Raw genomic sequence first — 15,158 nt, 5'->3', positions numbered from 1 at the left:
GGAGCTGAGTGAATGCTCTTTTTCGTGTAGCTGTTCTGATTTTAATCCACTCTGCCAATCCACACCTTTATTGGGGATTTGAATTCATTTATGTTCAAAATAGTTGGTAGCAGGGAAAGATTTCGCGCTGCTGTTTTTATTTGTTTATTTATATAGACTTTTTCCTGTCTCCCTTGGATGTACTGTGTGGAATCCAGATGTTTTGACCTTTCCTGTCCTCAACCACTCTCTTGTGTGTGTCATTAACTCTTGGAGGTTCCCTTTGGTTCTCTTTCATTACATGTATATTCCATAGATTTTTTCTTTACCACTGCACTTGGCTAAAATATTAAATTTAAGTCAATTATAAAGTAATTATAAGAAAATTTTTGTTTACATTTTTAAAATTTCCTCAGACAATTTCTAAAGTAAGAACTGATTGCCAATTAACTCTTTGTGGTCTAAATTTTTCCTAATTATTGTCTCAAAAAATAGTCACTAAAATTATTCTACTTCCCTAAATGTCTTTATGCTTGTTTGAATTGTATTTAATAATATGCCATAAATTTAAGGTTTTATGTAGCAATCTTAATTTTCCTACATGTCAGCTCAATTGGACTAAAAGGTTATTGCTTCAAAAAGAATATCACAATTTGCTCCTTTTTTTTTTTTTTTAACCTTTACAGTCTTAAAAGTTTTGCTATTCCATTTTCTCGAATTTGCGTTGTAGTTTAGGTACCATTGTCGGGGGGGGGGGGGCGCGGGGGGGGGAAGCCTGACAAAAGCAAACAGGAGGAATGGGGCGAAAGAGGAGGGGGAGGAGGAGGGGGGAAGGGGGTGTGGGGAGGAGGGGAAGGAGGAGGAAAAGGAAGAGGAAGAAGGAGGAGAAGGAGGAGGGGGAGGGGAAGGAGGAGGAGAAGAACTGACTCAATAATTTTGTTCTTTTTGTCTCTCTAGCACCCGAAGACGTTAACCGTGGAGGGCTTTGCTGTTGTTCTGTCCCAGCTGCTTGGAATTAACCTGGGGTTAACTTATGACGACGTCTACAACTGCTTCTGCCCAGGAAGTGTGTGCATAATGAATCCTTCGGCAATGTAAGGTGCTTTTCCAGATCAGATCTCTGTAGACACTTAGGAAATCCTTGTAGTGTGTTTGGACGTACACTTCTTCGTCACCGTCTAACTTGACCAGGAACAGTTTAAATGAATGCACATGCAATTATGTAAAGCACATGGACGAGAATGAGCTCAGGGTAGTAGAGAACACACACGTCCCAGTTCTTAACGGTTGTAGCCATGTGCTGCTAGTAGACGGAGTGAGTGGGGGTTCACGGTCCTTCTGTCAGCCTTGTCTATATGCTTCTATGGAAGAAATGCAATAATGCAAAAATAGTGGAAGGCGTGACGGCTCAACAGGCCTGTGAATAAGGAGATTTATTTCGCTGTGTACATTGGGGTAGAGGGAGATGAAAGGTTACAAAGACTTTAGAAACAAATGAGACTACAGGGAAGAATATTATAGGCATAGGGAAACAAAGTCAAGTGCAGCCTGGCTGAAGAGTCAGATTCAGGGAAAGAATAAGGAGATGTGAGAGAGAGGCGGAGGACAGAACCCCAGGTGCTGGGGCAGAAACAGAGTGTTTGCAGAACAGGAGATTTCATAATGAACTAAACAACACATGATCAATTTGCACAGCATGGATAATTAAATGTGCCCTGCAGAGTGAATGTGCAAAACCCCAGAGGGAGCCTAAACACAGTCTCTGAAGGAGATGGGTGTTCTCATAATAATTCATGGAAGTTTATTAACATGGAGAAGTGAGGCCATTGAAGAATCACTCTTGGCTATCACAATTCACTACTAAACACTGAAATATTCTGAAGGGTTTTATTTGTTGCATCTGGCTTATTATTAGTTGTCTATTAGGCTTTTCAAGCACGCTGTTAAATAAACTGTACAGGATGGACCTCAAGGACAAGTGTTTTAGAAGGTCCAAACCTTCAGCTGGTGGAAGAGAATTAAAATTATGTGCAGGGAATGTTGAGGGAAGTGATAAGGTGAGAAGAGAAGCTTGGACCAGGAGGAGGGGTTGCTGAGGGGCATGGAATCCTCGGGAGGGAGGGGGAGTTTGCATGGCGAATGAAGGGGCGGATAGAAGTCACATGCCCAGATACATCCAACCAGAAGTACTGGTTTCAGTCTCCCCAGAGGCTTTCATGCACTAGAGAGGGAAAAAGTCGGGGAAAATGCCTTCCCCACCACATGGCAGAGGCGGATGTGGCCAGCTATCCCACTCTCACACCCTCCTTTGGGCTTCTTGTGGTGATAATTTTGTTGACTCTAATGCAGTGATTTCATGTGGGCTCTGAAGCTGAGGTGCTGACCGCTCCAACTCCCTTCACTTTCTGTGTATTGATCCTAACAAATCACATTTGAAAGAAATGGAACCGCCGGGCGCTGGCGGCAGGCAGAGCTCTGTGAGTTCGAGGCCAGCCTGGTCTACAGAGCGAGCTCCAGGACAGGCACCAAAGCTACACAGAGAAACCCTGTCTCAAAAAAACAAATAAAAACAAAAACAAAAAAACAAAACAAAACAAAAATGAACTGCTTTGGTTATGGCCTGTATTAAAACTAGAGGCAACTCTCTCTCTCTCTCCTCCTTGGCTTGTCTTTCAGGTGAATATTCAGGGATTCATACACTTTAGTAAAGAATGTTACTTGGATAGAGGTTGCATTTCATTTATCTGAGGAATATTAATTTCTTTCTAGACGTTCCCAAGGCGTAAAGGTTTTTAGCAGTTGCAGCCTGGATGGATTCAAACAGTTGGCTTCACAGCCTGAGCTAGACTGCCTTCAGAACAAACCAGTGCCAGAAACTGTCGCTGTGCCTCAAGGGCCAATTTGTGGTAACGGCAAATTGGAGGAGCCAGAGGAGTGTGACTGTGGCCCACCAGAGGTTAGTCAGACTGTCCCAACTCATCCCAACACCTGGTCTATGTATCACACACCCTCCTGTAGACTTGCATGTGATGGAAAAGGGGAGGACATCATTTTAAAAGATGATGGGCCATTGCATTAACTAAGGAAGAGGGCTGGGTATGGTAATGCAGTTGCCTGAAATCCTAGCACTCAGGCAAGAGGATGGAGAATTCCAGGCCAACCTGGGCGGCTTTGGGAAACCCTGTCTCAAGACAACAATATTTGTAACTAACCTGATAATACAAGTGAGGTTGTTAGTTCTTATTTCAAAGACTTTTGGACATTTACTAATATCTGATGTTTATCTTAAATGCAGGGATTTGGTTCCATGACAATATGGGAGACTGAGAGTTTGTGGCACATAGTAACTGAGTAGTTTTGAATTTGCAAATTTAAATTGTGAGTAAAGGTAGCATAGATGAAATTGTATTACCTTTAATAGGCAGATCGTGAACTCCAGTGGCATTCCTAATTGGAATGACTACATTGGTCCATGAAATGTCATTTAAATAAAATTCTTCTTTGTTCATCTTTATCCTCAATAGCATACATGACCTGGTTCACAGTCATTCCATAGTTCTTATTCTTCACTCCAATGGAGTCACAAAAATAATCCCAGACACTTCCTGTTTAACGTTACCATTGCTATAATTTTATCACCCCTGTTGTCGATTATTTCAGCTTTACAATATGTATTGGTAATGAGGAATGAAACGCCTGCCCTTTCTTCAGTGAAAAACGTCCCATTTCAGTTGTCTCTTTTCATGTATGTATGTATGTATGGATGGAAATATCGATTATTACCATTGAAGACAATTAGTCTTCTTTTATGATGAGTTCTACTAAAGCTTTGTTTAAATAGTCTCCTTTAAAAAAAAATCCACTTGATTCTCTAAACATGTGTTCTCTTTCTTAGAAGAACTTTACGCACATTAAATTTGGCACAGCTGATTTGGGAAAAGAGCAAATGATGAGTTAGGGAGTCCTCTGAGCTAGCAGGGTTCCAGAGAGTGCTACTCAGGCATGCAAGCAAGCAGCTTTCCGGACAGAATAGGCATGGCATGCAGAAGCCGCTCGGGCTGGAACTCAGAGCAATGGCAAAGACCTGTATTTTTTTGGAGGAGGGTGGATTCTGTAAGACCCAACAACCGACAACTTCACACCTGATGACGGTGGTTTTTGTTTGATAACCTGTGGCATCTGGGAGAGGCATTGTCCCTCTGTGCAGGATAACTGCATCCAAACTCATATGTATATATTAGGAAACTTGGAAAACAGCATATTTTAAAATAATCTATTACTTGTTATTGCAGTACCAGCCTTCCTGGGTAGGAAGCATTCCACAAGATAAGAAAGTATGTATTAAAGATAATTAAATGATATCCATCTACAGGTATTGGAATGATCCATTAAGTTTGGGAGATGCAGTACAGGTTTTTTTTTCTTTCTGTCCTCCAGGACAATGGGTTTAGTGTATCAAACATTAGCTATAAACTACTTCATCAGTTTGATGATAGCTACCTCACCGCTGTTTTCCATCATCTCGGTCGTCTTCTGTTCTGCAGCTTTTAATAAATAGAAGCTTTCGGACTCAGGATAACATCTTTTTCCCCCTGTATGGATACCTAATTATTTAGGGTAACTTGTTGAAAAGACTATCTTTTCCAAATTCATGATCCCTGGCCCCTTTAGGAAGAAATGATTAATCGTGTACTTTATAATTTTAATTTATGTTCTGAAGTAGGACATGCTTTTGAATATTAATTGCATAGTGTGTGTTTTTCTTATTCCCTGAACGAAGTTTTTTTTTTCCTTATGCTCCTGGTTAAGAGAGAGCAACTAGAGCAAGTACTGTAGTTGGTTGAGAAGAAGTGAGAAGTGGGAGTAGAGTGTGTTCAAGGGGTCAGTTGTGTTCTCCGTAGAAAAGGCAAGGTAGGACTGAAAGCAGGAAGGCTGGTCAACTTGAGTACTGAGGGACGGCTCCCCCTCACAGGTAGGTCCAGTTGTCAAGAGTCTGTCCCCGGTGTGTTTCGAGAAGGGGAAATATTATATTAATTTGTAAGAGCTCCACAAAGGAGGTGTTTGGGGGTTATACACTTTAGTTTGGTCAGTTCGAATTTAAATGGTGTTGTGAAAAGTGGTTGGAGCCATGTGGCTTATTGAAAGAAATCGGCAATAAACAAACACCCCAAGATGAAAACACACAGGAGCCTTGACCTAGCCTAGACCCACAGGATGAAGTGAAATACCACCATTCCTCTGCCTCTGTCCCGCGGGCAGGCCTATAGAGATGATGGTTGCACGTGTCTATGTTAACCTGACTGGTGAGAGGCTCACCACAAACACCCGTGTGCAGTGCATTATGCCGTGATGTTGGCCACCATGTCAATGGACGCTAGAGACCGTTGGCTCCCTATAGCTTTATGAGACCACAATTTAAGGATGATCTGTTGTTGGCAGGGCTGCAACTATTAGGAGATGTTTGCAAACTAGTGAAAAGTCACTAAGCAGCCCACAGCTGTACTTTGAAAAGAGCTGAAAGTCGTTGATCTGATTTCTAACGCCTATGTGTATCTTGATTGTATTTGCTTCTCTAGACCTGTCGTCTTAAAGGATGTTGTGACGCTGAGTCTTGTACTCTGAGAAAGCCTGCAGCGTGTGGGTCAGGGGCGTGCTGTGACAGAAGGACATGCAAGGTAAGTCCCCAACACAAACATAAAAGACCTTTCAGGAGTCTTTAGTATACTGCTTTTCTAGCTGCTGGAAACAGCCTTCAAATGTTTTAATTTGTGTTCTCTCTGGAGAGCTTTCTTTTGGTCTAAGTCTTAAAAATTAGAAGATGATCATTTGGAGCACTTTTCTTTTTTTTCAGGGAAATGTGTCGTTTCTCCAGGGGGTAGATATTAAGGGTATTTTCTAATTTCTATTACGTCCTTGATTTCAGCCTGTGGGTCACTTTCTCACCTCTGCTTTTTGTCACGTTTCGACTCTGTCCCAAAGACATCTCCAGCCGTGGTCTGCTGTATCATTCAACATTGCTGTGCCATGAATTTTTCTTAGTCGTGTCTGAACGTAGTTCTTTATGATCAAATAATGTACAACAAAATGAGAAGTAACTGACAAATGAGAAGCTCTGTCTGACAAAACATCAATAGCAAATCCCATCCTGAGAACCATAAAAAGGGATCAGGGCAGGTGAGCCAGTGGTATGGAGCAGAGAAACATGGAAGCGTGGCTCTGGCAGGGTGTCTTCTCTGAGAACCGATGGTTAGAGCCATAGGTTCTTTGTTCTCAAAGAAATGAGGAGATGAATGGAGTGGCCACATAGGGCATTCACCCCTGACAATAGACTTTGTACTTCTCCTGCTCGAGCCCTGCCTTAACTTTTATCTCTAGGTAGTGCTCTTCTGTATGAGCCCACCTTTTGCAGTGAAAATTCAGAGCGTTGGTCGTTAGAGAGAGCTTCTTCAAGAACCGCTAAGTAGGCTATATGAGTCCATACTCATTTTGTAAGATAGGAAAACTAGAAGTAGAGCTTTGCTCACAGCTGCTGTGCATTTTCTTCTCAGCTTTATTGACTCCGAGTGGGGAAGGCCCCACTCTGTTCTTTGTGTTCTTGCAAATTGTTGAGCTTCTACCAGACCATGTCCAAATCCAAAGAGATTTGAGCCAAGCATTTTCCTTAATGCTTTCGTTTCAGCCACGACTGTACATGCAAAGCTATGATGGGCATCAATAGGACCAGCTGCTTTAGCCACAGGTACTAGTGATAAAGATGTTTGTAACCAACACTTAGACACTCTTACAGGCCACGTTGAATACAACTGGCACCATATTATAATTATGTTCCCTGGTGTATAGACAAGAAAAAATAATGAATCCTTGAATTGAAGTAAGCGGTGAGTGGTATCTTTGTTCTGTGTATCTTTTGGGAGTCTGTTTTCTTGATGGTTCGCAAACAAGCTCTGGCCCCATGTTGTAGAGATACATCATTGCATCCTTTTTCTTTCTTTCTTTCTTTCTTTCTTTCTTTCTTTCTTCCTTTCCTTTTTAAAAAAATAACTGACTTTTTATCCATATGGCATCTTTCAAAGGAGTAGAAAAATCTTCTCTTACCTAAGTCCAGGAAGAAGAGAACCGAGTCCCCCTGACAAAAGCTAATCTGTTCTTTGTCTCTCAGGTAGCCGAAAGAGGGCATCTGTGTAGGAAAAGCACAGACTTGTGTGATTTCCCTGAGTTCTGCAATGGACAGTCTGAACACTGCGTCCCCGACATCAAAGCTGCTGACCTAGAACCATGCAACAACTACACTGCCTATTGCTTTGGTGGGATCTGCCGAGACCTGGATAGGCAGTGCATGGATTTATTTGGAAAACGTATGAGATGTACCTCCTTTTTTGATTTTGGTGGGGAGGATTATTTTTTAAATTGCTGTTATTTTAAAGTCATGAATCTATTCTGTAGATATTGATCTACACCCATATTTGAAAATCAAAGCAAAGTAAATCCTTTCCATGTCAAAAAGGAAGAGCCTATCACATTGAAGCCATATAGGATATGAGTTAGGGTTGAAGCCATTGGTGGGGGAAGAGTAGAGTATTAGTGTATGGCTTTGGGGAGAGAATGGCTTTTTCAACAGTTCTCCTTAACACAATACATTTTTTTTCCCCCGAGTACTTTTTGGTTGATTGGTACCCACTGTTCCCATTTACACTTCAAGACACTGTCTCAGTATAAATATCCTCTACTTTAAAGTATTGTAAATTACTTTTTGACTTTTAGCATGTGAAAGTTGAAATTCTTTTTTTTTTTTTTCAGATGCTAGGGGTCCTAATTATTTGTGTATACAAGAAGTGAATATTCAAAATGACAAATTCGGAAACTGTCATGGACGCTGTAATTATAGGTACATGCTCATCAAATTGTACATTTTCCATGTGTGGTGTGTGTTGTGCAAAGAGGTACACCTAGTGTTTGCAGGCAGGTCATGTGTTGCCTGTCATAACAGATACATGTTCTCAACCGCTTGCTATTATGGTCTGCTTGAAGGTTTTGAATTATCCTTATACATTGAATTATTATTGAACTAATGGATAAGACTGCTAAGTGATAATATACAACTTTTCTGCCTTATATTTCCAGTGCTGTATTTTGTGGAAAAGTGGCTTGTATCTGGGACCGTACAGAAATCATATTAACAGATAAATATGATGTCCAGTATACTTACATTGGAGGTCATGTGTGTGTGTCCGCACATTTAAGAAACCCTGAGGGCACTGATGATACCTATGTACATGATGGTACCATTTGTGGTGGTGGCAAGGTACAGACACTTTTACTTGATGTTTATGCATTGTATATTTATAATTATTTTATATTTATATTTATTTATATTTTATATTTATATTATATCATATATATAATTTATGAATGCCTATGAATGTGAACATACATATACATGAGTGTGTACACAATTTCTTTTGCTTCATTAAAATAGTGAAGTATAATAGCATATAACTAAAAAGATGTAACAATATCCATTGGTTTGTGTGCTAACCCGTAATTAATCTTTAAAAGGAAAATCAGAGTTGTTATTGGTCAAAGAAACTTTCATTTTGTTAATATTTTTCTTAGGATTTTGACTATTGATACTTAAACGTGTTTTCTCACACTTGAATATCTGAACTTCCTTCTTAGGCTAGGATCTGATCTGTAATAATTCATATAAACCACAAACAAAAAATGTCAAAAAACATACTAAAAAAATCACAACAAAATGTCAGGTTGTCAGAATAATATCAATAATATTAAAGAAAAATGAAAGATTCAAGTGTTTAGTCAAAGATAATTATTTTACTATTAATAAAGTACATCATGTACTTTTCTATTTTCATAATAACCTAACACTCCAAATCACAATATTATTATAAAAGTAATTTCCCTTCTCTAAGACACAATAATAAAACACAAGGTTCAAGTGTCATTTCCTTTTTTTTAATGAAAATTTCCAAAAGTCTAACAAAGATTTTAGATAGGTAATTGTAGGGTCTTAAAGCAAATAGGCTGAGGCTGCTTTAAAAACAAAACAAGCCGGGCGGTGGTGGCGCATGCCTTTAATCCCAGCACTCGGGAGGCAGAGCCAGGCGGATCTCTGTGAGTTCAAGGCCAGCCTGGGCTACCAAGTGAGTTCCAGGAGAGGTGCAAAGCTACACAGAGAAACCCTGTCTCAAAAAACCAAAAAAAAAAAAAAAACAAAAACAAAAACAAAAAAACAAAACAAAACAAAACAACAACAACAACAAAAACTGAGGAGTACCTAAGTATTCCCACAAGACATTATTTTATTTTATTCAACAAAAAGGAATCTCAAATGGCTGAGAAACACTTAAAGAAATGTTCAATATCCTTAGTCATCAGGGAAATGCAAATCAAAACAACTCTGAGATTGCATCTTATGCCTGTCAGAATGATTAAGATAAAAAACACAAGCAACAGCTCGTGCTGGAGAGGATGTGGAACAAGGGGAACACTCCTCCATTGCTGGTGGGAGTGCAAACTTGTACAGCCACTTTGGAAGTCAGTGTGACTGTTCTTCAGAAAACTGGGAATCAACCTACCACAAGACCCAGCTACACTGCTCTTGGGCGTATACCCAAAGGATGCTCAATCATACCAGAGGAACACTTGTTCAACTATGTTCATAGCAGCTTTATTTGTAAAAACAACCTGGATGTCTCTCAACTGAGGAATGGATAAAGAAAATGTGGTACATTTACACAACGGAGTATTACTCAGCTGTTAAAAACAAGGACACCAGAAAAAAAAAATCATCCTGAGTGAGGTAACCTAGACCCATGAAGACAAATGTGGCATGTGCTCACTCATAAGTGGATATTAGCCGTAAAATAGAGGGTAACTATGTTACAGTCCACAGACCCAGAGAGAGTAGGTAACAAGCAGAGTTCATGGGGGGACACCCAGATCTCCCTGGGAAAGGGAAATAGAAGAGATTTTGTGAGTGGTCTGAAGGCAGGTGGGGATGAGAACATGAGTGATCAAGTTGCGGGGGCACAGAATGGGAGAGTGCTGAGGGGGACTGCTGGGGGCACATTTTGAGGTCAGGCAGAGGCCTGGTTCAGGAGAATCTCCCCACTGAGACCCCAGCTTAGGAGACCCCAGGAAGGTCCCAGCTTAGACTCTTAGAAATAGTGGATAAGTAGCCTGTGACCAGATTGGTACCTGGCCCAGTTGTCATCAGAGAGACATCATCCAGCAGCTGATGGAGGCAGATGCAGAGACCCACTGCCAAGCATTAGGTGGAATTCAGGAATCCTGCTGAGGAGAAAGGTACAGGAGCAAGAAGGGTCAAGGACACCATAGGAAGGCACACACAATCAATTAACCTGGGCTCATAGGGGCTCATAGAGACTGAACCAACAACCAAGGAGCCTGCATGAGATTGACCTAGGCACTCTGCATATATGTTACAGTTGTGTAGCTTGGTCCTCTTGTGGTCCACTTAACAGCAGGAACAGGAGCTATCTGCAACTCTTTTACTGGCTTTTGGGACCCTACTTCTCATACTGGGTCCCCTTGCCCAGTCTTAATACATAGGGAGGTGCTTAGTCTTACTGCAACTTGATATGCCATGTTTTGTTGATACTCACAGGAGACCTGCCCTTTCCTAGATGGAGATGGAAGAGGAGGGGATTGGAGGGTGGGAGGGGGGATGGAGGGTGGAGGAGAAGGACTGGAAGGGGAGGATGGATGGGGAAGACTGTAGCCAGGATGTAAAATAAATAGTTGAATAAAAAATATGAAAGAAAAAAAAAGAAATGAAAAAACCAAGAGGAAAATGCAAATTAGTAAAAAACTTAAAATAGAAAAGGTTAAAAAAATAATCACAAAGGAACATCCTGGTGCAAGAGCACTTTTAAAAACTGAAAATATTTAATATAAATATGAAGTTATAAATACAAAAAAATGAAAATTTAAATACAAAATTAGATTTGGTTTTCATCCTTATGTTGTGGCCTGATCTGCTCTGTCAGATCCCACCAAGAGTTACAAGAATGTCTTTTGTGGCTCATATGAAGCCCTTTCAATCACGCCTGAGGTTTTTAGTTATTTCCATCATGAAGTGATTAGAATGACTGAGCATCAGACCCCTGAATACCCCAGGACAGGATTAGTTGCATCGATTAAGTGAATAATTCATCAAGGAGCGGGACTTTGAGCTTCGATGCTGGTTTTCTGGAAGGATACCAAGCTGGGGAATACTCTTGGACAAAGACTGTCAGGTCTAACTATGCAAACACGCACCTTTACTTGGGAAATGATGCTCCAGGGCAGACCAGGATTCTCTTGCCTTTCCTCAAGTTCCTCACCCTGAGAAGCCCCAACATTTGTCTGTTCCTGAACTGTGTGTTTTACTTGGCGATCAACTGTCAAATGAAATGCTCTGAGGTCTTTGAGCCACCCACGATTAGCCTCAGGTGGGAATAGAAGAATCCCCCTTCTGTATGCAGTTTTCCAGAAGCACGTGTCACCTGGGATTTGATTGTCAACTGCCATCTGTGAAGTCTTGAAGGACTGGCAGAAGTCATAAAGCCAGCACAGCTGCTTGACAAAGGTCCAGCAAAGCTGAGCTGCATGATGGCTGCCATGCCACCTTTGGTTTTCATCTCCACCTGTTACATACTTGGGGCAGTTTTAATATTTGTACAATTTGAGGATATTGGGTTGATGGAAAATTCCTTATGAATCATTTATGCCTTCTCTCAGGAATGCTGCTTCTAAGCTTACCTAAGAAAGTCTTGAACATACTCCCCCACCCCCACTTTGAGGGAGATATCCTTATCTACTTGAAGGTCTTCCTTATGCCTTGGAGGTTGTGACACATAAAGAAGAAGCCAGAGGTCTCTTCATGAGGCTATTAGACATTCTTGAAACATCTGTCCCTCTACTTACACAAGAACAAGATATTCAAAACAAAGTAAATTCAAAAAGGTCACCGAGATCTGGTGGGCTTGAGGAGTTGGCCACAGTTCAGATTACAAGCCTCTTTCCACTGTATACTCAGACAATTATGTGACATACAACTCTGCCCTACATAGAGGCATATTGATAAGTAAAATATGGAGTGGAAAGATGATAAAAAGTATGAGGTGTTAGGACCTCCCTCTCTTAGAAGTTAGCTCATGTAGAGCCACTATAATGACATATGACCAAGGAACAACAGAATGCCAGGATTAGACATATAGACAAATTCTATAAGGATATAAATGTGAATATTGATTGTATTATGTCAGAATTTGAATAATAACTGCATCAACTTTAGCCTGAGGATTTTTCCTGGGCACTCTGACCACTAAGAGTTAGTAATACATTGCTTGAGACATGGCAAAATGCCCAGGGTGGTTGAAGATTTTGTTTTGGTCTAATGTCCTTGAAGCAACCAAAACAATAAGCCTGAGCACAGGCTGTCATATGCCTCTAGATTCTCAAAAATTGGGTTATGGGTTTATGAGCAAGAATGATAACTCTGTTTATTAATGATGTCAAAACTTGAGGGAAAATTATTGGAAATGATAACTCTGTTCTGTCATAGTTTATTAATGATGACTGAAAGATGAGCAAAAGGAAGTGAAACACATGTCCAAAAACAAAAATGATATGATCTATGTTATGGAACATCATGAATGTATCCCTGCTAACTAAATTCTGTATAAATAAAGAAACACTCTGGCTGCTAGTCAGTCAGGCTGCAAGATTCTCCCGACCACCATGGCCTGGCTCACTTCCTTCTTCCGCTGACTCCTTACACCCTCTGCAGGACCCATTCACCGCCGGGGATTGCTCCCGGCAAAGGGCTGAGTCTTCTATTTTGTGGGATCAAGTAGAAACTGTAAGAAACAATGTTAGGATCCAGTCTGGGCCTCAGACTTCTGCTGTCAGATACTGACAGGCTCCCTCTTGGGACATTGAGAGTCCCAAGCTGAAAATTTTGCCAGTGTTTCACTCAGCGGGGCCATGAGTCTGCATCAGAAATGGGCTATATCTTGTTCTTCACCCACTTCCCTGCCTGAGAATCAGATCCTGGCCACAGGCCTTTGCTGTGAACCTCCCCCCATCTTCAAAAGATATAAGAAGAACCTCCTCCTCCACACCAGCTCTGAGTCCCTTCAGAGATGCACCATGCTGCTTGTCTCTGGTGCCAAGGCCTGAGCCGTCCTTGTAGTCCCACCATACTGTTGTCCATCTGTCTTCCTGTCCGTAATGTTAATATGAATAGCTCCAGATAACCTCCTCATCCCTAGGAGACCATCTCTCTTTCTTCTTGAACCATTTGCCCTATCCAAAATCTAACAGATGTTTCTACACACACACACACACACACACACACACACACACACACACACACACAGCTTTCACCTCAAAGGGAATAAGTGATAGTTTATTTTGAAGCCAATTTTGTGTGACTATGGCCTGGGAAGCCCAGAGTTACCTCAGGTTCCATGTTCCCATGCCGAAGCAGTTTCATGGAGTTTTGTAGCAACAGAACAAAGAAAGTAATGAATTAAAGAAATTTTAAACTATGTTGGTGGGTACATCAGAGAGGTGTTTTTAGCTTTGAGATCGGTGGGAGCTGGTAACCTGCTAAGTTAATAGATTTCAAAAGGGTTTTATCTATTAGTCATGGGACGCTAGTTCCAACACAGAGATGGACAAAGATTAAAAACAAGTCAATTATGCTCTAGGCCAACAACATCCCAATGTCTCTATATGACTGCAATTCTAATTAGCCAATCAGTTTTGCAGACACGGCTTCTTTACAGGAGTTCTCATGCACAAATGTAATGTCAGAATTTAATTGATTTGCAGGACACCTATTTGGCATCAGAATATTTGATGATACTAGAGAGAATACAACTTATATGTATGTGTATATGCAATGAAAAATAGGAATTGATGAGACAAAGTGTGTATGTAAGGAGCATTAATGTCTAACTCCTTATTCAGTAAATATCAAGTAGTCTTGTTACTCGAATTTTAGGGGTTCCCTTTGTGGTTGCCAGATGATACAGGTAAATCAGGGTCTCCACTTGGGGTTCTTTGTCTTGCTAATAAAAAAAAATTTAAGAAGGGCTCTAATCAGAGCTCAAGGACCATTTTATTAATGTTTAAAGAAAAAAAACCTCAGGGCAGGCAAGCTGCAAGACTTCAGCAGCTGCAGAGAAGAGAGGAAAAAGCCAGGCCATTTATGCTAGATGGTCAGACACATGGTGGACAAGCAGCCCCACGGCAAGGAGGAAGCCAATGTGTTAAGGAAAGCATGCTTAGAAGAGAGAAAGAAGAAAGGGAAAAAGTCAATTCAGAAAAGCAGGCAGACTTAAACCCCTGCATGGCTGTGGCCCACAAGTTAATGCACCAGGGGCTGGGATTCTGGGTAAGAAAAGTTCTGTGTCTCATTATAGGAAACATTACTCCACTTATTTCTATGCCTTGAGTACCCCTTCCTAGGGAGGATTCTTAACCAAGCGTTGGTCTCAGCCATCTGGAATGTTAGTTCTCCACGTAGGCCAGAGATTCTATTATCCTGACCAGTTTTTTTTCTCTTCTAATAGTAATAGGCATTATGCTCTATTTTTAATAGAGCAGTGTTAAACTAATTTTTAGATATTAAGAAGGTGGCTTAGAAAAAAATTAAGATACAGTAAATGCCAATTATAGATTGGTCAAATAACTTAGAGCATTTGCAAACTATAAAATAAGTTTTCATTCCAAGCTTCATTTTGGAAATGCCTTTAATGAGACAGAATTATGAATAAAGACGATAGAAATTTTAGGATGTTAAATTAAAATGAACATGGGGGGATGGAGATTTCTGACCATGGGCTGGAGAGATAGCTCAGCTGTTGTTAATGGTGGTTACTGCTCTTGCGAGCAACAGTGTCTGCCGGTTCATCACTCTTCTGGCCTCTGCAGACATTGCACTAAAATGTACATCACAACACTCTCTCACATATTACATAATTTACAGAGAGAGAGAGAGAGAGAGAGAGAGAGAGAGAGAGAGAGAGAGAGAGGAGAGAGAGAGGGAGGGAGGGAGGGAGGGAGGGAAGGAGGGAGGGAGAGAGAGAGAGAGAGAGAGAGAGAGAGAGAGAGAGGAGAGAGAGAGAGAGAGAGAGAGAGAGAAT

At 40.9% G+C, this 15,158-nt stretch overlaps 1 protein-coding gene across 4 annotated transcripts in view; it reads left to right on the top strand.

The window, feature by feature from the left end:
- LOC131894608 (A disintegrin and metallopeptidase domain 3-like) overlaps positions 1-15,158 on the top strand; it is a 47,544-nt gene that overhangs the window by 23,324 nt on the left and 9,062 nt on the right. For all 4 annotated transcript variants that reach the window (XM_059244925.1, XM_059244922.1, XM_059244923.1 and 1 more), the window contains 6 exons: positions 937-1,073; positions 2,749-2,935; positions 5,556-5,654; positions 7,139-7,334; positions 7,777-7,864; positions 8,101-8,281. In XM_059244925.1, the coding sequence (XP_059100908.1) occupies positions 937-1,073; positions 2,749-2,935; positions 5,556-5,654; positions 7,139-7,334; positions 7,777-7,864; positions 8,101-8,281 (888 nt within the window). The remainder of the gene's footprint in view (positions 1-936; positions 1,074-2,748; positions 2,936-5,555; positions 5,655-7,138; positions 7,335-7,776; positions 7,865-8,100; positions 8,282-15,158) is intronic.

This window comes from Peromyscus eremicus, chromosome 17, assembly GCF_949786415.1.
Source record: "Peromyscus eremicus chromosome 17, PerEre_H2_v1, whole genome shotgun sequence".
In the NCBI taxonomy this organism is placed as follows: domain Eukaryota; kingdom Metazoa; phylum Chordata; class Mammalia; order Rodentia; family Cricetidae; genus Peromyscus; species Peromyscus eremicus.
This window is presented reverse-complemented; position numbering and strand designations above follow the sequence as displayed.